The following is a 23,534-nucleotide window of genomic DNA, read 5'->3' as shown; positions in this document are numbered from 1 at the left end:
CACAATTATTAACTAGTTACCTCAATACAAATCTCAATATCAATAATAATGCTTTACCCTAAAATAAAACTGATTAACCAAAAATTTTGATGAGTGATTCCAAACCCATATGATTTTCCGATGTTTCTTTTATAATGTAAAATGAGATTTTTCCCATATTAGGGGAAGATATTCATTCATTCGTTCATTCATTTTCAGCTTAGTTATTGATCAGGGGTCTCCACAGCAGAATGAACCCCCATTTTATCCAGCATATATTTAACTGCTGCAACCCATCACTCGGAAACAACCATACACTCCCATTCACACACATACACTACAGATAATTTAGCTTACCCAATTCACCTATAGCGCATGCCTTTGGACTTGTGGGGGAAACCCACGCCAACACGGGGAGAACATGCAAACTCTACACAGAAATGCCAACTGACCCAGCTGAGGCTCAAACCAGCGACCTTCTTTCAGTGAGGCGACAGCACTACCCACTGCACCACCACGTCACTCTAAATAGTTGCACTTAAAAATTTCATCAACATCCCCATTTATCATTATTTGTTTCTAATTTTTTAGTTAAACCCGTAGTTTTATTCAATTCCTTGATTTAGGTAAACAATTATACTAATTTATTTTTTTGATATTTAGTTAATTTTTGACTATGTTTTAAATATTGTGACGGAATGAATTGTAAAAAAAATCAGATATAAGCATGCAGTGTGTCAAATGAGAAATGAGAAAGGTGTCAAAAGCAGCTTTATAAAAATAATTTCTGAGGCTATTTTCCCACATTGCACAAATGGTTACAGTTTGCCTTTTTTTTTTGTTCCATTACAGCAACTGTACTTGTCACTTCTTATTTAATGAAGGTTTTCATTCAGTGCCTGGGGAAGTGAAGGCAGCTGGAGGTGAGTCATGAACTCAAGAGATTATTTCACATGTACGTTTTTCAAAAATAGATCGGGCCTTTGCGATGTGTAATCACACTTTACAGAACAATCGCTTCTGTGAAAGCCTGTCCTATGAATATTCATTTGTAATATTTCTTTGGGTTATTTTTAAAGATACTCCCACTTCTGTGTGCCTGTGGTGGAATGGCAGTCGTAATCTCTTACAATATCTTCTGTTGAAGGCCCCTAAAGAGAAAGGTACACCAGCAACTAAGAGTTATACTGCATTAATTAATAAATAAAACAAATGAGTTGTTCATGTTTATAAAGGATATCTGAATCTGTTCCTGAATCAGACAATGAACCCAGACCAGATGTTTTATGGCCCAATTCCCAGGAAATCCTTTGCTCCGCGGTCAGTTCCTGCACACGGTTTATTGTTCTAGGGCTTGACAATCAACTTGTTACTATATGGGACCGACGGTTTGGTAATTTTCTTCAATGTTTAGCCAATTCAGATGTTTGTATGATAAATATCTGAATGATTAGATTAAACCATGAATCACTGAGACTTTACACTGCCTCACAGATCATACTGGGATAAACATTGCTACCAATGATTGCAGGGTCTCCATATGCCAATATTGTGATCCCAGGAGACAGTGCCATATGCAGGATTAAGCTCCTTCTGCAAAGTGAACCATCAGTCAATCTTCTTCAGGGTCCCTATTTACCAACACTACAGTTAGTGCTGACTTGCAGAAGTGGGACATGTTACAGTGTGACTGCAGGACAAGGAGGAGACACAAGCATTGTTGCACTTATTGAGAGGTATTAAACAGTGGGTTATGGTTATTATCATTTAAAAGTTTGCTGTCTATCATCTAATATAGATCTGTTAGATTTAATAAGTAGATCTACGTTGGTCCTGCAGCATGTTATAAGTAAAACCCTCTGCCTCCCCAGCTCCTCCTGTCTAGTCCTACTACAGAATTTATTCATGCAGGTCTTACATGTTCATAACAACAAGTGTGTATATTGATTACATCCCAGGCATAGTGGATGCATTACCCTGTATACATTTCTGGAGAGCATGAAATACATCCTTGTAGGTATGGTTTGCACAGTTTTTGTGAATCCACCAGAGGCCGCTGTGTATGCTTTTTGATGTCTCAAATTTCTCTTTTGCAAGTGCCATTTGCAACTGCTTCTCTTGCATATATCCACCAGAGGCGGCTGTCGACTGACTGACTGACTAACCGACCGATCAGCCTACCTACCCCCTTCTTTAAACTCAACTGATAGTGTTTTCAAAAACAATCCAGAAAAAAAAAAAAACATGACCAAGATTTCAGATCTTACCACGTTCTCACCTTGTTATTTACTTGCTTATTTATTTTTTGCCTTTTGATTTTGTTTTACTTGCTTTCTGGAACCGTTCTTCACCAGACTCATACCCCGTCATTGCGGTCTTAAGTCCACCGACGTACGCAGTGAGCTACTAGGCAAAAGCTGTCCACATGGAAGTAAGCAGTCAGCTGGTAGCACGAAATAAAACAGAAGCCGTTGGCAGTGTCATACCACCAGTATTGTTTACTTGAAAGATGAAATGCAACCATAGGTACCTCTGGCTACATAATTTGTGCTCTCCAGAAATGTATGCGCTGGTACATATTTATAATGAGCTTGTGTTAATTGATTAGCAAGTCCAAAGTTGCTCTACAGTAGCAGCAAAGATACTCTGCCAAGACCAAATGCATTAGCATTGCCATTTCCATAAACATGCTAAAGATATTTCAGGAGTTGTCAAGTTTGTAATAAATTTAATGACCTTTTTCCATCAGATCTGCAGACGCAAGCAGTTCTGTCACTTTTGCTGGACCTGTGCCATTCCTAAAATGTCTGGTAAGGTACAATCTAACTGCATAATTTATTTTCAGACATGTTAGTTTCAGATATTTGAAAATTCATAGTCATTTTATTGCAAAGCTTGAAAAATACTAATTACTGGACTCATTTACAGGCTTTGTTGATGCAGAGAAATGGGCAAGTATCTTTATGGGAAATGGAGGATGGAGAACCAATGTTCATCTTAAACCTGCCTCACACTCAAGTATCTGGCTCACTCAGAGAACCTGTGTGTGTGCTTGAGCCACTCCAGCAAAAACTCTACATTGTTGGTAAGCTTCATACAAAATACACTTTTCCATCATTTATTTAAATATACACCATAAGGGGCACGGAATACATTTTTCTGCTCCAACATACTACTTTTCTATTGTTTTCTTGTGCGAACACCCACGAGATGGAGATGTTTGACCATTACACTCTGGCCTTGCCTCTTTTAAAGCGTCACACATGCGAGTGTCACATTTTTTTTCTGAAGCCGTGTAAAGCTGAAAGATGTTTCGCACACAGAGCAGATTATCACTGTCAGGTCCAAAAACAGTGGACCAATCAGAAGAGCTTGGAGGTGGAGCAAACGTTGCGAGCTGTTTGTAATAGAAAGTTGGCATGACAACTGTTTTATTTACCGTTATATCACGGTAGAGGAGGCATTAATTGTGGCTTTGTCCAGATATCCTGATGTGATGTATCTTTAAGTGCTTATCATAACATATTGTTTTCCTATTTCTAATAGATCTGTTATTGTTGGTATAACATCACGTTCATAATATCGCATCACATAGACCTCACGTTGTGCTATTTTTAAACTCATTCCAGAGCACCGCGTCAAGCATTTTAGTAGCAAAGACACATTCTGTGTGAATGAGCCCTAAGAATGTTTGATTGTTGCACTCATTTCTTCCTTTACAGAAAAAAAATTACACAACCTTTGCATGTTTATTCACATTTTTAATAACTAAAAATACATCATAGATCTGAAAGCCTTTTAATTTCTGTCATGACAACTTGTGGAGATTGTGGTAATGCATATGTATATCTCAATGTTGATGGGTTTGGTTTTGGTGGCATAAATCTGCTACGCTGCTGCTGCTGCTGCTGCTTTGATATTTATGGCAGAGCAGGTACTGAAACTTGCTACTGCCGGTATATTAACAGACATGCAGTCTGTGAAAATATCACACTGTTGCTGCAAACATAATCTACATGTAAAGGCTGATTTATACTTCTGCGTCAAGCACACGCGTATGATCCAGTGCAGCCTATGTTTGGTCGCATAGTTCATAGTTTGCTGACACGCACCTCTCAAAAACTATAACTACATATCGCAACAACGTGTAGCGCAAGCTCTGTGACTGGTCGACTTGGTACCAGTGACGAGCGTGGGTGGTACTGAAAGCCATGAGTCTGATGTAGCAAGTGTTTACAAGTGTCAAGTCCTGTAAATGAGCTCTAGATGGAAACTGTTGTTTTGTGTTTACCTTATGAGTAATGTGTTTGCACATCCACCGGTTCCCGCCTCAGAATGAGCGAGTTTTAGCTATTTGTACATTAAGGTAGCATTCAGAAAAAATCTAAACGGCCATTAAGAAACTCAACACAGAGGAACATAAACATCTACTGCCAGCTAGCATTTTGGAAGTGTTATTGCAGAGCAACACAAACAGCACGCAGAAGTATAAATACACGACTGCATGCAAGGCAGGTGCTGTGGGGCACGCCGATCACTTGACACAGAAGTATAAATGAGCCTTAACCCCTGTTGCAAATCTCATTGGCTGCTGAGGCAACAGCAACCAATCACCTGCACGATACAGTTGATAATTTAGGAGCAGATGAGGCATGACCTATCAGCCTGTGTTCACGACTGAACCTTTATTGTGCTTAATTTTAATACCTGAAAGTCTTAATCAGAGTGCTTTCTGTTCTATTGGATTAACGTTGCAGTTATGTATTCAGTTAAACTTTCACCTGCTTTTGGTTTGTTTTAGGTGATAGAAAAACACCGTTGGCAAAGGTGATCAACAGGGAAGAGAATGATGGCTCTCTCTTTGTCTTCAGCTTCTCTGAATGTTCTTTGTTGGATCAGCACCGAGTTGTAAGACCAGCTGTAACTGAAAAAGTAACCAAAGCCACAATTTTGGATTTGGAGGAAGCCTGTAATGCTTACATTAAGGAAAGGTTGGTGAACTTTAGTATAATATTATAATACAATTAGTAAGGGACAATGTACAGTCAGCTGGTTGTTATTGCAGAATAAACACAGAGTTACTAGGCTTTGAAAAGGCCATTAAGCCATAACAACTCCACTTTCTAAAACACTTCCAAAAAAATCAGCTAAATGCACATTATTCTGCTTATTACATGGCTACTTAAGCAAATAAACCATAGTAATTTATTAGCTCACTTAATGCAAAGCTTACATGCAGAAAGCAGCTAAAAACATGCAGTGAGTTCAACATTTATAGACCAACATTCAAAAGACGAGGAACAGCCAAGCCACTAGTTAGTCACCTTGGAAACACTAGTTCCACCTAAAGTTTAAAGGGGACAAAAAAATGTTGAGTTGTAATTTAGCTGTTTTAAAATCTTACTTGTACAAAACAGAGCACTAATGCAAATCCTAAAGTCCTTTGATTTAACTTTCAACATTAACAATGACTTTTAGAAACAGGATTTTTATAATAATTGTCATTATTATAGTTAGGGTTGGGCTATTTTTACTGTAAACATATTTTATATTTGAAGATGGCCTAAAATACTTACTGTGTTTAACATGTGTTATGTCTTTGTGTGTGTAGAGCTGACTCATGGAAAGAGACGGACAGAAAATTGGCTTACCAAAGGGAGCAGCTACTGAAGCATGGTATTAAATAAAACACAGAACATAATAAGAATCAGAAGTAATCTGACCGACAGCACATTTTCCTTTTCCTATATTAATGTGGATCAAATGCATGCACGCATTCATTCATTCATTCATCTATAGTGATTCGTTTTTAAACAATGAATACAGTACGTTCGGAGCACTTCCATTTTAAAAGTTATTTTTCAGTTCAGTGGTTATGAGAAGGGTAAATGTCACTTCTCAAGCAATGCTGCATGATGCTTAGGCCAGTGCAAATGAGCTTATATATGCACATGACTTAATATATGTTTATATATGCATGCATAATCTGTGCAATTGCATAAGTGTATTAGTAATGGTTCCAGCATATCTTTTTCTACACTTACAGCTCAATTGCGATAAGTAGTTGTTATGTAATACACAAAACATCAGAATATTTGTTTGTTCGCAGTGCACAGACTATTGCAAACTGACTTTTCAGAAAACGTTCATATAATATCACAGCTAATGATGTCTCACACACATTATACTGAATGTCAACACCATTTTCCGGGTTGTAATGCTTTGTTCATTTCATATGACAGATCATGGGCACTCGTTTTCAGCTTTGTTCCACTTAAGTCTTTTCCAGCAAGCACATCTTTTCATGATTAGTGCAGTTTGTACTGAACATCAAGTTCATTTAACTTGAGCTGCACTATTAATCAATGCAGCTATTTTTTTTTTTAAATACACTTATCATTTTAAATCATTCATGCCAATTTGTTTATCCACTGTTTCACCACATCATTACTTTTTAATTGGACTGCCAGAGGGCAGTTAGGGACGATTTTTGGTGAGCTTATGGAACTTTGAACAATCTGACTCACAGCCCATAACCACATTACCATGCATAAACTTAATGATCTGTGTTAAACCCCTCTAGCCTTCCAATTCATTTGATTGTGATTCCATTTTTTAGACCGCAAGACAAAACACAAAATGCTCAATTTGAACTCTTATAGTTGTAATTTTAAATCAGTCTACTTTATTTAAACAATTATGAATCCATGCAATGTTTCAAGCCGAGTAAATTGTAAAAAGTCACAATTTACACGCAGTTTAAAAGATTTTTTTTTTTTTGCTTTTTAATGAAAAATTCACAATAAAAACGAAGGTTTTCTCTTTAAATACATAAATATATGTATTATGTATACAAAAAAATAATATCCTGGATCATTTAATGTTGATAACTGATCTCTAGCTAATTTGGTTCTTCAAACAAGTTTGTGAATCAGATTCAAATGTCTGCATAAACTGATCTGAGATCGCTGAGTGTGTTGTGAAGGACAGATCTATAGACCCTCGAAATCATGATCAGCAATACAACTATTTGGCTGATGGCACAGCAGCGTAATGACATCATCTGATTAATATTCAATTATCCATGTAAACTAAATTACATAAAATTCATAGTAAACAATTTGTTAAATATGATACGCAATAACTTTCCAACTTTGTTGTGGGCTGCATGCTTTACCCTTTCGTGTGTCAAGACTCATCAAGCAATTTATTTCGTTTTACAGTTAGAGCGGATTTTCTTTATTATAGTAGCCATAGTAGTATTATAGTTTCTTAATTGGTGCGAAGAATAACTGGTTGTTTACAAAAGCATTTTCATATTGGTAAAGACGTCTCTTGTGAGGCAACTTTTGTAAAGCGTCAAATCACCGTCATATTAACTGTCAAAACGTGTTCATGACTGCATAAATGTATTATTGCTTTTTAAAGAAGTCACATGTTGTGCATTTCTATTATCATACAAAAATTGTACTAAAGTGATCTAAAAAGTTTATATCAATAAATTTTCTTTTTGAAACAGCAGATTGCAGTTTTTGTACTTTTATTTCGGAGTGCAGATTGCTAAAGTTTTATTAATATATATTTTTTAACTTTTTATATAGTTACAAAATATAATTACTATTTTTCCAAGAGTATATAACTACTACTGTAAGAAAATATCAGAATTCGGTACTTTAAGTTTTATCTTCACTTGAACTGACCCGATGTAATCGTGTTTATATGAAATAAGCCTGCTCCCAAGCAGGTTTGAGCTACCAGAACTGTTGCTATGACAACAACTCTCAGATTAGTTTTGAAGAGCAAAACTATCCTGGATCATGTCAAATCGTCCATAACCAAATCCAGCTAATTGAGCAATCCACGTACAAAGAACTGACCCAGTTGTCAATGAATACGTTTGCATGAACATCGGTAATGAATTACTTGCTATAATCTAAGACAATAATATATGATTAAGGTGTTTACATGAGTTGCTTTATGAATGTTTTTTTCATGATCCAGTTTTGCATGTTATAGCACATAATTCCATTAATGTCATTGCGTCACCACACAATTAACAATTCCTCCAGAGTTTCATGTAATTTTGCGTTTCATTTTTAATTTGTCGACTTTAACTGCAGTTTGGAACTTTCACTTTTATTCGGGAACATTTCATGCATGCTAACTCATTTATGTGAATGTGTTAATGAAAAAGCATAAACATCTCATTTAACTGCATTTTGCAACTCAAAGAAGGTATTTTCAACTGCAGGGAGCACTATAAACCTAGAAAGATTGTTGATTTTTCTTATTTTCCTGTAATTTTCCTTCAAACTATTGTACTTTCTTTTGCAGGAAAAAAAATAAAACATTAAAAACGTAATAATAAAATAAAGTTGATAATTCTGTTTAATTAGTTTTTTTTCACTACAAAAAGTATCTATGAGAGAACCGTTAAAGTACCGAACCAATAAGTGGTATCAATAAAAGTAGTAATATCATTAAACCCTTAACAATACCCATTTCTAGGTGTCTGTGGTCCTTCACTGACTCGGTAGGTGCAGAGAATAGTGTCAAACAGCCATGTGTATAGACTATCCTGTCGAAAAATGTGGCAAAAATCCTACACAATGGTAATAATATGATTAAGATGTTTACATGTCTGTGCTCCACTTCAATAATACCACTAAAATCTGCATACTCTACTTGCCTTAATCTGATTTCTGTTTAGTTCAATTAAATTAATCAAAAATCGCTGTTTACATGGTAGACTCTTAATCAGAGTATTGTTGTAGCACTTTCCAGTATGTGTCACTATTGTTTGCATATGTATATTATGAGTGATAGATGTTATTATGTTCTGGAGTGTTTGAAAAAAATAAAAGTGTGTATATTTACCCTGTTAGTTTAAATGCAGGTGAATTCATATTGTATTTATCATATGTCATAATTCTAATAGATTATGGATATGTGTATGACCATTGCTAGCCAATAGGTTGTTTCTATGTGTGCGTCAAGACCCAACAGTCATTTTTTTTTCTTTTCTCTCAGTCTGTTATTGTTCAGGGTTGGTACGCTTGCTGGTTTATAACCTTGCAACTGTTTAGTTAAACAAGGAAGAACATTGAAGTATTGATAGACTAGTGTAGCGTTAGTACTCAGGCTGCCTAGTTAAACATTGAACATTGTCATGAACATTGTGTATGTGTACAAAATAAAAGTTCAAAAGTGGCTGGGGTTGTATCCCTATATTGAGGTACAGCAGGTAACTTAATAAAAACTGGACAATAATCATATTAAAATTGAATTATTGGTGTCCATGTAAAAGTACTCAGTCACATGATCCTTCTGAAATCATTCTTATGTGCTTTTTTTGACAATGTAGTGTTTATGGGTCATTTAAGTTTTAGTTTCTTTAAAAAATATTCCTTTTGTAAATAAATTTACATTTATTAAGAGTGTGCACAAGATTTACCTCATCTGCCAGTATTAGTATATATAATATATTTACAATAAATAAAATACTTTGGAAACTGAATGTAATTATCTGGAACAGCATGGTGGCTCAGTGGTTAGCAATGTCACCCCACAGCAAGAAGGTCACTGGTTCTTGTCCTGGCTGAGTCAGTTGGCATTTCTGTGTGGAGTTTTCCCAACAGTCCAAACACATGCGCTGTAGGTGAATTGTGTAAGCTAAATTGGCCATATATGAGTGTGTGTGAATGTCAGAGTGTATGGGTGTTTCCCAGTACTGGCTTGCAGCTGGAAGGGCATCTGCTGTGTAAAATATATGTTGGATAAGTTGGCTATTCATTCCACTGTGGCGACCCCTGATGAATAAAGGGCATTCTTTGTCCCGTCATCTCCAGTCTTGAGCACAAACTCAGCATCCCATTCTAGCTTTTCTCTGGAAGTCTGCTGAACTGCCAGTCTCTTTAAAGTGAGAGAGGAAGTGGACGTCCTGATGGAGGTCATTAGAGAGTTATTCGTGTTCTCCAGCTCAAAGGCTACAATGTTTTGCTCACGCTGTCTGTGCCTCATGCCTCTGCACAGTGGAACAGTGAAGAGCCCGTAGATGATAGGGTCCAAACAAGCATTTAACAGGCCAAAGATAAAGAGGATGTGCGAGAGGGACTGGGACACCGTTTCCTCCAGGCCAGCGGGACTGAACCAGTACCACAGGCCAAGCATGTAGTATGGTGTCCAACACACCATGAATGACAAGACAATGACCACAGTCATCTTCAGCGTGCGCATGCGTGCCTTTGGGATGTTGTTTTTAGACCTGCGCAGCTGCACTTTGTTGGACAGCACTGGATGTGACAAAGATCACAACAAAAGCAAGATGTTAGCTTAACAGATGAGGCATGGTTTGGGCAGAAACACCTCAGGGTAATGTTACATGCAATGGCCCTATTGACCTTTCTTTTGATAGACAGGCAATCTGACCAATCATAGCACTAATATTACATGCCCCACTTTCCTGTCCCCTATTATGTTCAACAAGCAAACCATACAGGGGAGTTAGAACATTGTTGGACTTTGATAACTACAACGTTTGAACTTATTTAATTTAATTTCAAGTCACTTTATGATCCGGAATACATCATTTGAATGCATTTTGAACTTGTTCTTCCTCAATATTTTGTCATGGAGTGCACAAATTGACAGGCAGGTAGCAAAGGAGGAGCAAAAGAGGTGTTTATGAAATTAACTTACATCTGTCCTCTGTCATTTTCTTGGAGATCTCAAACAGTATCCTTGTGTAGCAGGAGATCATGATGAACAGTGGTAAGAGGAAGAGGAAGGTGAAGGTAAACATGTTGTAAAATGTCTCTTGCCAGCGAGAGCTAAAGCTGCCGTAGGTCGTGCACTGGACAAACTGCTTTGGGGAATCAATCTCCACAACATGGAAAACAAATACCTGGACAAACATATCACAGGCATAAATATTGCACATGTTTTGCAGAAGTAAACACATCTTTTACTCCAGTAGTACAGATTACTCATGTTTAAATCGACTCTAGTAAAAGTTGAAGTACTGACTACACTAAAGTAAAGAAGTACAGCCTGAAATATATACTTCAGTAGAAAGTATCCATTAGTACTTCCTGTTTTAGTTTTATGCTGGCAACTAGACCTCACATCATATCGATACATTTATACAAAATTTACAAAACAAAATACATTTCTGACCTTGATTTAAAATTTGTTGCTAATTTTCTGCAGGAAAGTAGCCAGGCAACATCCATTGTTCTATATTGCGAAATAACACTGCTCAAAAATCTTTGTATCATCATCCTGACACAAACTCAAGAACAACAACTGCCATTAATGTCCATTCATACACTTTTAAAAAAATCCAGGCCTATATCTTTACAAGTAATAAACGTCTTTAATTAACTCTTGATTTTGTCCAAAACATTTGTTTTTTATTTTGCCATCATAAATACTTTTTACATTTTACTATTTTGGGCATTCAGCTAAAGCTGCTCCATTATTTTCAAAACTGAAATATAATATAATATCTAAAATAAAATATCAAAATAACCCATGATTTCAGTCTCTTTGTTTTTTTTTTTTTTTTAGAGTATTGTGGATATTTTATTTCATGGATGTAGTCATTAATGCTGTTAATACATTTATTTTATGCAAAAACAACACACACTGGCACAGTTACAGCCTCAACACTTTTTGAAAAACTCTTTTTTCATGTGATAAATTCCTGATGCTTTTCATTATAATTGTATTTATAAATCACCAAGTGTGAATAAGTCTGATATTAAAATATTTGCTAATCTAATTTAAATGAAGACAACAGTAAAAAAAAAAGTATAAATTTTGCATTAGGAAATATGAAAAAAAAGAGACAAATCTTAATGCATACAGCATTCATAAAGGATTTAACTGTTTTAGTAACTGTTTTAGTCATTTGTACAGCAACTAAAAATGTTGACAAAAAGCACATGATTGTTAAAAAATTGTTTTGCGGTATTAGATTAAACCATGATCTGAAGTAGACAATTTACAAAAAAATTTAAAAGGAATGTGTCTAACTAATCTGTGATCTGATTCTACCGCAGCTTGTAAGCAGGGCAGCTTCAGTCATGTTTATTTACATCGCCGACTCCCTCTGTCTCATCCACTTTAGTTATCCGAGCCTTTCTTGTGGTAAGCTTCACAAACTAGCCTGCGTTGAGTTGAATTTAGTTTAGTTTTCAGTTTAGTAATAATCTATTGTGTCTTATTTAAAAGGAGACCAAAATAAAGTCTATAGGTTTACAGCAGTTTAAGTTGGAAGTTTTATTTTTAGCCCTATATGCTCATTTATTCATATGCTCATTCATTTTTTGCCCTGTATAAACAGATAAACATTTCTACCAGATAAACAGATACTTTAAAGAATTCTACCTATGATAACATAATTAAGTGCCCTAAAACACAAAAATTATCAGGTGTCCCTGGCACCACAAAACGTTGAGTTAAAACATTGTTAAACTATAATAATAGTACACTCGTTTCATTGAAATGATTACAAAACAATACTAGCTGATAAACTTCAAAAGGGAACACATGCAGTGGGATGCATTAAGGTTAAATTACATTATTAATCTAGATTTACTGGACTTTCATTTAATGGAATCTGATGACTTGAGTTCAATAATAGCACTATTGTGAATTGCATCTTTGATGTTTAGTACTGTGAAGCAGCTCAATAAATTGATTTTTAAATATTTTGATTGTTTTACTTTAGATGGCATTTCATTATTTAATTTAATCATTATTTAAGCACACTGCTTACCAATTGTAGAACCACACATTAAGTATTATAAAATAGTTAATCTATGGATGGTGATACAAAAAAAAAACATGATTAATTTGGGGTTATACAATAAAGATATTTGTGAATTTGTTTTTCTTGATATAACAGTTTTCCCATACTCGCAGTGATCACCAAACTTGTTCCTGGAGGGCCGGTGTCCTGCAGATTTTACCTCCAACCCTAATCAAACACACCTGAACTAGCTAATCAAGCTTTTACTTTATATACTTAAAACATCCAGGCAGGTGTGTTGAGGCAAGTTGGAACTAAACCCTGCAGGAACACCGGCCCTCCAGGACCAGGATTGGTGACCCCTGCTACTGGTTTGCAGCTGGAAGGGCATCCGCTGCGTAAAACATATGCTGGATAAATTGGCGGTTCATTCTGTTGTGGTCGAAAAGTCAAAAAGAAAATGAATGAATAAAATAACAGTAAAGCAGCTTCAAACTAGACAAGAGTTTTTTTCAGCCATTTATACTGAAATACAAGCTTAAACCAGCTCAGTATACATCTCACCCAACCCAAACTTCTCATCTGTGCGCCTCTGTTTATTTACCTGCGGTATGGACAACACGACACTCATGGTCCACGCGACGCCCAGCAAAACTTTATTTCTTCTCATCGCCTTGTTGATGGACAGAGGGTTGAGGATGGCAGCCTGTCGATCCAGACTAATCACCACGGTCACAAACGCGCACGAGTACATGGCCACGAGTTTGAGGAACATGAGCGTCCGGCACGCGAGGTCCCCCGCGCGCCACTGCAGCGTGATGTTCCACACCGCGTCCGTCGGCATCACCACGAACGTCACCAGCAGATCCGCCGCGGCCAGATTGGTGATGATGAGCCGGACGTGGGAGCGTTTTCTTTGGTTGTTGTTGGCGGAGTAAAGCACGGCCAGGTTGCAGCAGGCGGACAGCGCGCACAGTACGAGCGTGAGCGTCACCCGGACCTGAGACGCGGCGGTGAAGCGCGGAAGATGAAGAGGATGAGGAAGATCTCCAGCAATGTTCGAGTTCAAGTGTTTGGCTTCATGTTTACAGCTGGAGTTGTGAAGAAGATCCTCGATCAATTGAGTTGTGTTCATTCTGACATTGAGTTCGTGCTTTAGTTAAATCGTTTGCGCTAAACACGTGGGTGCTGAAAATCAGTCCGAAAAGTCATTAATTTTTAAAAGTTAAAATGATGGTTCATATCTATGTTTATGTTACTTTTTAAATGTAAAAACCTGCTGAAATAATTTTTCTGCTTGTTTAGGTGGTCATGGCTCGCTGGTGACCCCAGAGGTCTGCGCTCTGGTTTGGATGAGCTGTAGTCATCTGTGTACAAATGAGTCGCAGCATCACCAGGGGCGTGGCTAATTAAGATGTGATCAAAGGACTCCTCCCCAAAGGAGTCTGATGGAGACTTAAGGTTAGTTTGCTAATGCATTAAGAAGGGATTGAAGTAGGGTGAAAGTGTAGGTTATTGGTATTACTTTACGCGGCAGCGGCGCCTTTAGGTGAGTATTGATGGATTGGCTATTAAAAGAGACAGTAAAATCCTAACATTTAGAAAAGTTCCAAGTGTTCATAACATAAAAAATAGATTTTAGGTTAACCAGAATTGTTGTTATCATTATTATTTGTGGTGCAAATTGTTTAAAACACAGTGTTTCATGTAAATACACATCACTTCAATGCTTTAAAAGTTCTAGTAAACAAGCATTTAGATTTTTAAACTAGAAACCTAAAACTGCAACTGATCATGTTTAAGATTCGCATGATTTATATGCATTCAATCTGTCACTTCTGAAGCATCCTGTGTCCTGCATTACAAATAGTTGTTAAATGTTCACCTGAAATTGATATATTAGTCACACAATTGCTGTTTTCCTTCATGGTCAATGCACAGTTTGCATTTAATAAGGGGGGAAGTAGGTATTATATGGCAAAGAATATGCTTTCTATTGTGGAATATATGAATCTAGTTTCACATTACTGTCTTGTGAACCAATGCTGTGCACACAGTCTGTTCCAGTCAAAGACATGAAATCACTGCAGAAGATCATATGTGCAAGTTTACAGACATCACTAAACTCATTAGACCCTGTTAAATGTGGTTCTACAGAGCTCAATAGCAAAAAGAAAAGCTTTATTTTGAAGCTGCTTATAGCTAGTCATTCTTCTGTTCAAGTGGAACTTGCATCATCACATTAAATAACGCTGCATGTTTCAAGGCATGTCAGGGGACTGTTATCCAATTAAAAAAGTTAAAGCGATTATACAGGGAAGTCTGTCTTATGTCAGTCTCTGCATGCTACCTGATTCAGACATACTAAAGGGGGTCACACACCAGAAAAAAAGTGCTGTTGCATAGTATGAATATGTGCATTAAAATCTGATTACATTATTTGATGTGCATGAGTGCATAATAGAACCTAAATATAAACCAGGATGTGTTAATTCAGTGCGTTTGTTTTTACTGAACATGTCTGGTGTGCAATACCTGTGAGTTGTGATGTGACATGCATTGCTCATCCAATGTGTGACATTTAGACAACAAAGCAAATGAAGACTTTAAGCAGGCTGTTTCTATCTGGTATATATATACAGTACAGGTAGACAGGGTGCAGTTGTAAACTGAGCTGCAGGTGTTTTAATGCGCACACCTAACCCTAACCCTAATTCTACCCCTCACAGTTGCATTACTAGCGCCCCTGAGTGCATTGTGTCTGACATTGCTTGTCTGAGATATGCAGACTCAGCTTGCAAATCCAAGTCTGCATCTAGATAATATTGGGTAGATAAGTGTTGTAACATTTACAACTTCTGTTTCCTATGTGGGCGACACGGTGGCTCAGTGGTTAGCACTGTCACCTCAAAGCAAGAAGGTCGCAAAGTCCCGGCTGGGTCAGTTGGCATTTCTGTGTGGAGTTTGCATGTTCTCTCCATGTTTCCACTGGATGCTCCAGTTTCCTCCACAGTCCAAAGACATGTGCTATAGGTCAATTGGACTAAATTGGCCATATACAGATTGAATAAGTGTATATGGGTGTTTCCCAGTACTAGGTTGTGGCTGGAAGGGGATCTGCTACGTAAAACATATGCTGGAATAGTTGGCAGTTCATTCCGCTGTGGTAACCGCTAAAAATAGAGACCAAGAGGGAAAATGAATGAATGAATGTTTCCTATTTTACAGATAGAAAAATAATATTTTTACTATACACACGCTACTGTATATATCCACATTAGTGTAAATAGAGTAAAATAAAAAGTTTGCATCACTGATATGCTGATATCTTCTTGGCACTAATATTATGTGCTATTTCACTATTGTTGCTGAATTATTTACTTCTGTTTCTCAGGTTTTTCTTATAATGAAATGAGGCATTTACATTCCATGAGATGAAAAAAAAAACTGTTAATTTAATGCTAGTTCATTTCCAGAATAAATATTTCCAGATAACTTATTAACCACTTTCTCATTCAATCGGATAGTTTTTGTCTTTCTTCACTCACAACACAAGAAAATGCATGTTTTTGAGGAAAACTTGCAGGATTTATCTAAATACAGTAAAGCGGATTCCTCAATTTTTAAAGTTCTCAAATTAAATGTTTATAAATTGAAAAACTTGTACCACTTTAAAATTTTACTCTTAACAACAAGTAACAAAAAGAATAAAAACTTTCACGATCGTGGTTGGGGAAAAAGTAGCGAGGACCCAAGTGCAGAGTAAATAAGTATTTATTTATAGTAAAATAAAATAAAAGGCAAAATGAGTGGCAGAATCCTGACAAAAAACTAGCGATTAATGTTTATGCTTTTAATCTCGCACATAAAAAAATAAACCACACACAATGTTATATCCTGTTTTAGAACTGTTTGTATTTCTCTCAGGTTAAGGTCAAGGTTCTGTGTATTGTTTTAATTGATGTCACTTCCACATAGGGCTGATATACATATGATATACAACAATATATCTTTTGAGCATCAATATCGCAATGTGTGTATTCGTAATAGTCACGTCGCAGGATTTAAATGATTTATTAAAGAGTAAATATTATTTATGCAGTCATGACCATGTTATTTTACATTTGATTGTTTAATTTCTGTACTTGAATAACGTTAGACTTCATAGAAAATAACAAAGGACTGTTTATTTGATTATTTATTTTAGCTTGTAATTTATTATAATGTATGCAAACACACTGCATAGAAAACAATGTGATCATCCAAGTCGATCTAAATGAATTAAGTGAAGTTTATTTATAAAGTAATTTCTAGAGGATCACATGCTTATGATTGCTTGCAGCCGGCCCTGCATTATCCCATTTATGATTCACCAATCAGACAATTCCTAAGTCACTATAAATACCCTAGGTTCCATATGACAGCCATCTTCATTTTAAAGAATCCCCCCTTCCACCCCACCTGCTTTCCTAGATGGAGGGCACCAGGGCCAAGTGGTTAGCACTGTTGCCTCACAGCAAGAATGTCACTGGATGCTCCAGTTTCCAGCCAACGTTTCTGTGCGGAGTTTACACATTCTCCCCGTGGTTTCCCCTGGGGTCCCTGGTTTCCTCCTGCCGTCCAAAAACATGCAACTTAAGTTAATTGACCTATCCAAATTGACATTATAGACATGCTCCTAGTAAGTAGTTATTTCTTAAGAGCAATCACTATCTGTTCATTAGCTACTACGGCAGGATCTTATGACCTCAGGGCTCTCTTCCGGGACAGCATTCCAAACAAGCTTTATAATCAATCATCAGCTAAGTGTGAACTCTTGAAATATTTCTTTATAGAGCTATTCAAATCTCTGGTGAGACTATTACAATATGGCAGCAAAACAAAATATTGCTATGTCAGAGTTTTCCAATATCGTGCAGCCTTACTTTCAAAGGACCAAAGAACGTGTCTGGCCTAAAATTAATCTTATTGGCAGAATAAATAACATTTTAATTCAACTGGACATCAGCAAAATCCAACTGGTTTGTTAGTAGTAAAGAAAAATAAAATGAAATGATCTCCGAAAAGCTTTGACATTTTTATTGATTAAAAAGTACTTTTTTTCTCTAAGAATGTAATCAAGTTGTAGTATTATAAGTATAGTGTGTGTAAGTTGTAATTTAGTGTCTTTTCACATTGCATTCTAGACACATGGTCAGTTCTGAGGTAATTTGATGTAAAATATTTGTGACAAAAACATTTTTAGATATTACTTGTGAAGCATGGGCTTGCTTTTGTGGATTGGGACAATGGGCCATAGCTACACTGTAAATACTACAAATAGCTATACTGTAAACTCAAATGATTTGAGGAAAGTAATTCCCTTAGTTCTTTTGAGTAATGGGAAATCGACACCTTAATTGAGTTGACCAAGTATAGTCTCTTCATTGAATTAACTTAAATGTTTAAGTACAGATCATTTAAAATGGCTAGATTAAACTTTCAAATTTTTCAGATTTTATATTCTTTACTTCCCCACTCGGGCTGCACAGTGGTGCAGTGGGTAGCAAAAAGGTCGCTGGCTCAAACCTCGGCTGGGTCAGTTGGTGTTTCTATTTGGAGTTTGCATGTTCTCCCCGTGTTGGCATGGGTTTCCACTGGGGGCTCCGGTTTCCCCCACAGTCCAAAAAACATGTGGTATAGGTGAGTTGGGTGTGCTAAAACTGACCATAGTGAAGGAGTGTATATGACTGTTTCCCAGTGAAGGGTTGCAGCTGGAAGGGCAAAAACATATGCTGGATAAGTTGGCGAATCATTGCGCTATGGCGACTTGGATTTATAAAGGGACTAAGACGAAAAGGAAATCAATGAATGGATGACTTTCCCACTGCTCCACCATTTCACCCCTGCGTGTATATCAATTAATAAAAATGTATATAAGCATTTAAATATCTACTTACTAATTTAACTTTTCTCTTTCATCAGATGAGTTCAGGGAATGCCTCTGTCCTGCTGCGCTTCAGCAAAATTCAGCATCACAAGCAAAATGACCACCTTCTGTCATATAACATATATCGACCAATCAATGCGGTTGTCAAGGCAGAATTTCAAGCACAGCCAATCCTTTTAAAGAGAGACATGGTGAGTCATTTAAAAAAATTAAAATGACAAGTTCAGAGAACTTAAAATATTAATTCAAATATTTTTGCTGCCTATTGAGTAAGTTAAACACACCTGTTTTAATTTTGATGCCAAAACTTGGTATTTTAAGTAATGTCAAGTTATAATAACTTAATATCTTTAGTAATGACAACAGTAAGGTTCACAGTGTGGTTTCCACTCAATTATTTTGTGTTGGTACAACACAGTTATTATTAGTTTTAACAAAGTGGATTGAATATAAAACAATTAAGTTGTCTTGAAAAATCAAGAATTGTGTTGTTTCATCCCATTTTAAGTAGTTCAAGTAGTTTCAGCAAACAGCATTTTCTTTTTTTCTTTTTTCTTCTTTTTTTGAGCATATAGAGTTAATGTGAACCAACGCAGGTTGTTCCTGTAGCCCCTGATTGAAGTCATGGTCCAGGGGCCCCTAGAGCCATCACTAGCTTTCTGCCTCTTAGAGATGTCCCTGACCCTACATCTCCACCCCCTCTCAGGGCCATCCATTGGATCCACAGTCACTTGCGTCTTAAAGTCATCGTGTGTATGTGGGTGATTTTGTTTATGGTGTATGATGTGCTTAGTAAGTATCATGCTCCGGGGCAAAAGAGAGACGTGATGTGAAAGAGTGTTGTCAGGAAGGTCAATGTGTCCCACAGCAGGACAAACGCGGCACTCAGATGTGGCACTGATTCCACTCCGAAAGCCTCATAGCCTTAAAACGGTTTCAGTTTCAGGGACGAGAACATTAAGCATCTTTATTCAAATCCGTGTCTGCTGTTTTTATATCCAAATGTTCCGGTAATGTTTGTCATGACTCTTCCTGACATTTTAAAATATTTGTTCCAACTGTGTACCTGAAACAGATGTGAGAACTTGGAATGACATATTGTTATCTTACCTACTCTCATGGGATATATGCACACAGACTTTTAATGTCAGCCAGCCAGAGTCAGAGGTTCTGTCTTTCCATTATAAAATTGGCACGTTTAAGGTTTGATTTCTTTAAAAATCAGTGATCTTCACTGCCTGATAGATATACGATAAAATCTATTTCTATGTCTGTAAAATATTAGTTTATTTTACCCCTGTATTTTCGATGGAGTTTTTGCTCTCGCCTGCTGTTACTGTTGAACTACCCTGTTCCAGTTACTATGACCATTTATGTGAAGCTGCTTTAACACAATCTACATTGTAAAAGCGCTATACAAATAAAGCTGAATTGAATTGAATTGAATTACTGACAGTGCTAGCGGTTACACGTCTTTCATCTCATTTTACGCTTGAACAACTAAATGAATGCTTACTGTAATTCTATTTAACTGATTGTATTTTAATTACATTACAACATTGATGCTGTAAAAGCACCTTATGAAATTGAAAAATCGATATAATGTCAAAACCTTGACGTCCATTTGACATTTACACATTGATGTTTTTTTTTTACCACAAAAATAATGACACAAGATGTAATAAATGAAAAGTTATGTTCATATGAAAGCTTCATTTCCAAATTCCACATTTACACTGCATTTTGTATCCCAATGCAGGTAAACTATGTGGATGTTGTCAAACTTGATGTTGTCAAACAACTTTCAATTGAAATCTAACATGTGTTTTTAGGTGCAAGTTTGTCATTTTGATATTAAGGTTAAGCTGTCATCAAATCGATTTGCATCTTTGACTTGTTTTTGTCGTTTTGACACCAAGGCGCATGTTTGCTGCAGGGTTGAAAGACCCTTCTTGGCTTTTTTTTTTTTTTTTTTTTTAATACTACAAATATTTATATATATTATGGTACAATGAATATTTTGCTGCCATTAAACGTTTCATTTAATTAAATGAGCCATTCAACTGTGTAATCAAAAATACAATAATCCAGAAATGAACGAGTGACTAAAAATTTTTTCTAAATCTGTTTACAGTGCAAGTCTTCATTTGTGTTCAGCAGATAAAAGAAAGCCATACATGTTTGAAATGACATGTGGATGAGTAAATGAGTGAACTATCCCTAAAGCCTGAATCATTCACTCAACCAGTTCAAAGCACTGATTCATCGAGAATATCATCATATTGTGCAACTCAGTCACACAGAACTTGATTTGCTGCTGTGGACTGTTGTGGAAGATTTTTGTTGAAAGAGCCAAAATAGATCATGTTTTTAAGTAAAATGTATGTTAATATGGCAAACCTTTTTTATTTAGTACCTCTTTAATAAATATGTGATCCAAATTAATAACTAGTGTCTAATTTATAGATGCTAGTAATAAATAAAAACTAATAGCAACTTCATATGTACGATTATGTAATGGATACAGTAAATACTACTGCTTAATGAATAATTACTACTATACAAAATATATTTACCATTCACATTTGGAGTTTCATAAACCTAATAATTTAGAAGTGAATAGTTGATATTTCAATAACAGATCCAAATATAAGGAAAATGCTAAATAAATAAATAGAAATTTGTGACTAGGCGACGCAGTGGCGCAGTACGTAGTGCTGTCGCCTCACAGCAAGAAGGTCGCTGGGTCGCAGGTTTAAGTTTGCATGTTCTCCCTGCATTCACATGGATTTCCTCCAGGTGCTCCGGTTTCCCCCACAGTCCAAAGACATGCGGCACAGGTGAATTGAGTAAGCTAAATTGTCCGTAGTGTATGAGAGTGAATAAGTGTGTAAGGATGTTTCCCAGAGATGGGTTGCGGCTGGAAGGGCATCCACTGCATAAAAATGTGCTGGATAAGTTGGCGGTTCATTCCACCGTGGTGACCCCAGATTAATAAAGGGACTAAGCTGAAAAGAAAATGAATGAAATTTGTGACTACTAACTAGTACTGTACTATTAGATAGTACTACATAGTACTATTTATCTATGGTAGGTACTAATGTCTATTTAATACATTTGATAGGTACTAATGAACACAGACCAGTAGCTAAAAATAAGCATTAATAGCTCATATATAATACTAGTACTAAATGGAGAAAAAGTATGATAGCTATATAGGACCTATATATTTTTAGCAATTTTGCTATGAGTATTGACAATAGATTTTGGTGCATTTAATTAAAACAGCTTTATTAATCTTCTGGTAATCCTTATTTGTGAATCACACTTGTGGTCTCTGCAGTCAAAAAGGGACAAATGCCTGTAATGTAAGATTTTCCAGTAAATTTATTTATTCATTTATTCATTTTCATTTCAGCTTAGTCCATTTATTATTCAGGGGTCGCCACAGTGGAATGAACCGTCAACTTATCCACCATATTTTTTATGCAGCGGATGCCCTTCTAGCTGCAACCCATCACTGGAAAACACACATACACTATGGACAATTTTAGCTTACCCAGTTCATCTATAGTGCATGTCTTTGGATAGTGGAGGAAACTAAAGCTCCCAGAGGAAACCCACACCAACAATTTATTAATATATATATTTTATTATTTCAGTATGCAGGTATATATTTTCTGTTCTGGTCTCAAGTCTAGGCAAATAACTGAGAAAGCAGAAATCAGAGGCTGCATTTTTTGATGTATTCAGGGAGATTTCTTACAAAGCATTTTACAGTACTTTTACAATACAAAAATATATGACACTGAAGTATTTTAATACAAAATATTAAACCATTTTCATAAACACAAAATACAAATTACAAATCACTATTTTGTTTTTTAAATAGGTTTTTTAATTACTTGTATCATAAAAACTGTCCATCCCTGATAATACATGTAAATGAGCTATTGAAAAAAAAGAACTCAAATAAATTTTTAATGTTTCTCTTGATTTGTCCTCTTTATTGAAGTTCATTTACGTAACATATTAATTTGGGTGTACTTTTTTGGACCGCGTTCTTAAGTTGAGCAAATATATCTATACATGACATGTACATATATATATATATATATATATATATATATATATATATATATATATATATATATATATATATATATATATATATATATATACATAAATATATATGACTGTATATCGGCACTGGTGGGAGGTGTGCATTGCCCTAGTGTGGCACCAGTGACATCATGCAACCATATCACTGCTATGAGTGTGATATTGCGTTTATAAAACAGTTCAACGGCATAAATGTGTATATAAAAAAGAAAATCAAACACGGAGAGTCTAAAGACCCTTTTGTAACTACTTTCTTCCGCTCATGTCTAACGTGATGACAAAACAGGTGATTTTGCTCTTATTTTAAGATTATAAGGCTGGCCTGCATCATGAAAGGCCATCAGTCTACCGAGACATTTCCCAGTATTTCTCTGTTACAATCGAGATTTCACAACATTTAACCCCAAAAAAAGCCAAAGCAAAGCAAGCCAGAAACACTAGCAGATGGTAAATACAGCACTACAACATACAAAAGAGATCGACTTAGAAAGTCACTTACCACTTTAATAATAATTTGATCAACTTTAGTTTGAAATTACTTTTTTCTCCTCTAAGGGCTTATTATGCGGTCTCTGTCACCATCTTGTGCTTATCGTCAACTATCTTTGGTCTGCTCAGGCTGATGGATGCCAGCATGCTGTATCTCAGTAATTATAAATATCTAGAATAGGCACTTACCTTATAAATAAACTTCATTGTTGCAATCTAAACAACTACATTCTCCACTAAAAATGCCTCAAAAGTACATTA

The 23,534-nt window shown here is 36.0% G+C and overlaps 2 protein-coding genes across 17 annotated transcripts in view; one reads left to right on the top strand and one right to left on the bottom strand.

Moving 5' to 3' along the window:
- Positions 1-22,655, top strand: part of wdr93 (WD repeat domain 93) — a 29,055-nt gene extending 6,400 nt beyond the window's left edge. For 2 of the 16 annotated variants that reach the window (XR_015496271.1, XR_015496269.1), the window contains 11 exons: positions 832-902; positions 1,059-1,142; positions 1,241-1,372; positions 1,511-1,715; positions 2,729-2,789; positions 2,908-3,064; positions 4,781-4,970; positions 5,591-5,655; positions 14,039-14,194; positions 18,698-18,853; positions 20,797-22,655. Coding sequence is in view for 4 of the 16 variants with exons in the window: in XM_087261883.1 (XP_087118009.1) it covers positions 832-902; positions 1,059-1,142; positions 1,241-1,372; positions 1,511-1,715; positions 2,729-2,789; positions 2,908-3,064; positions 4,781-4,970; positions 5,591-5,655; positions 14,039-14,142 (1,069 nt within the window). In the remaining 12 variants the exon portion in view is untranslated. Of the gene's footprint in view, positions 1-831; positions 903-1,058; positions 1,143-1,214; positions 1,373-1,510; positions 1,716-2,728; positions 2,790-2,907; positions 3,065-4,780; positions 4,971-5,590; positions 7,501-14,038; positions 16,513-18,697; positions 18,854-19,237 lie in introns of those variants that run through there. The other 14 variants (XR_015496272.1, XR_015496270.1, XM_087261883.1 and 11 more) reach the window with 8 other exon arrangements.
- gnrhr2 (gonadotropin releasing hormone receptor 2) lies at positions 9,769-13,868 on the bottom strand. The gene is given in 3 exon segments (NM_001144979.1): positions 9,769-10,271; positions 10,678-10,882; positions 13,338-13,868. Coding segments are annotated over 3 exon segments (1,239 nt in total).
- Positions 22,656-23,534: the final 879 nt, after the last annotated feature.

Source organism: Danio rerio, chromosome 7 (assembly GCF_052040795.2).
Source record: "Danio rerio strain M-AB ecotype USA chromosome 7, GRCz13ab, whole genome shotgun sequence".
Classification (NCBI taxonomy): domain Eukaryota; kingdom Metazoa; phylum Chordata; class Actinopteri; order Cypriniformes; family Danionidae; genus Danio; species Danio rerio.
The sequence above is the reverse complement of the archived record's forward strand: the minus strand, read 5'-3'. Positions and strand labels throughout refer to the sequence as shown.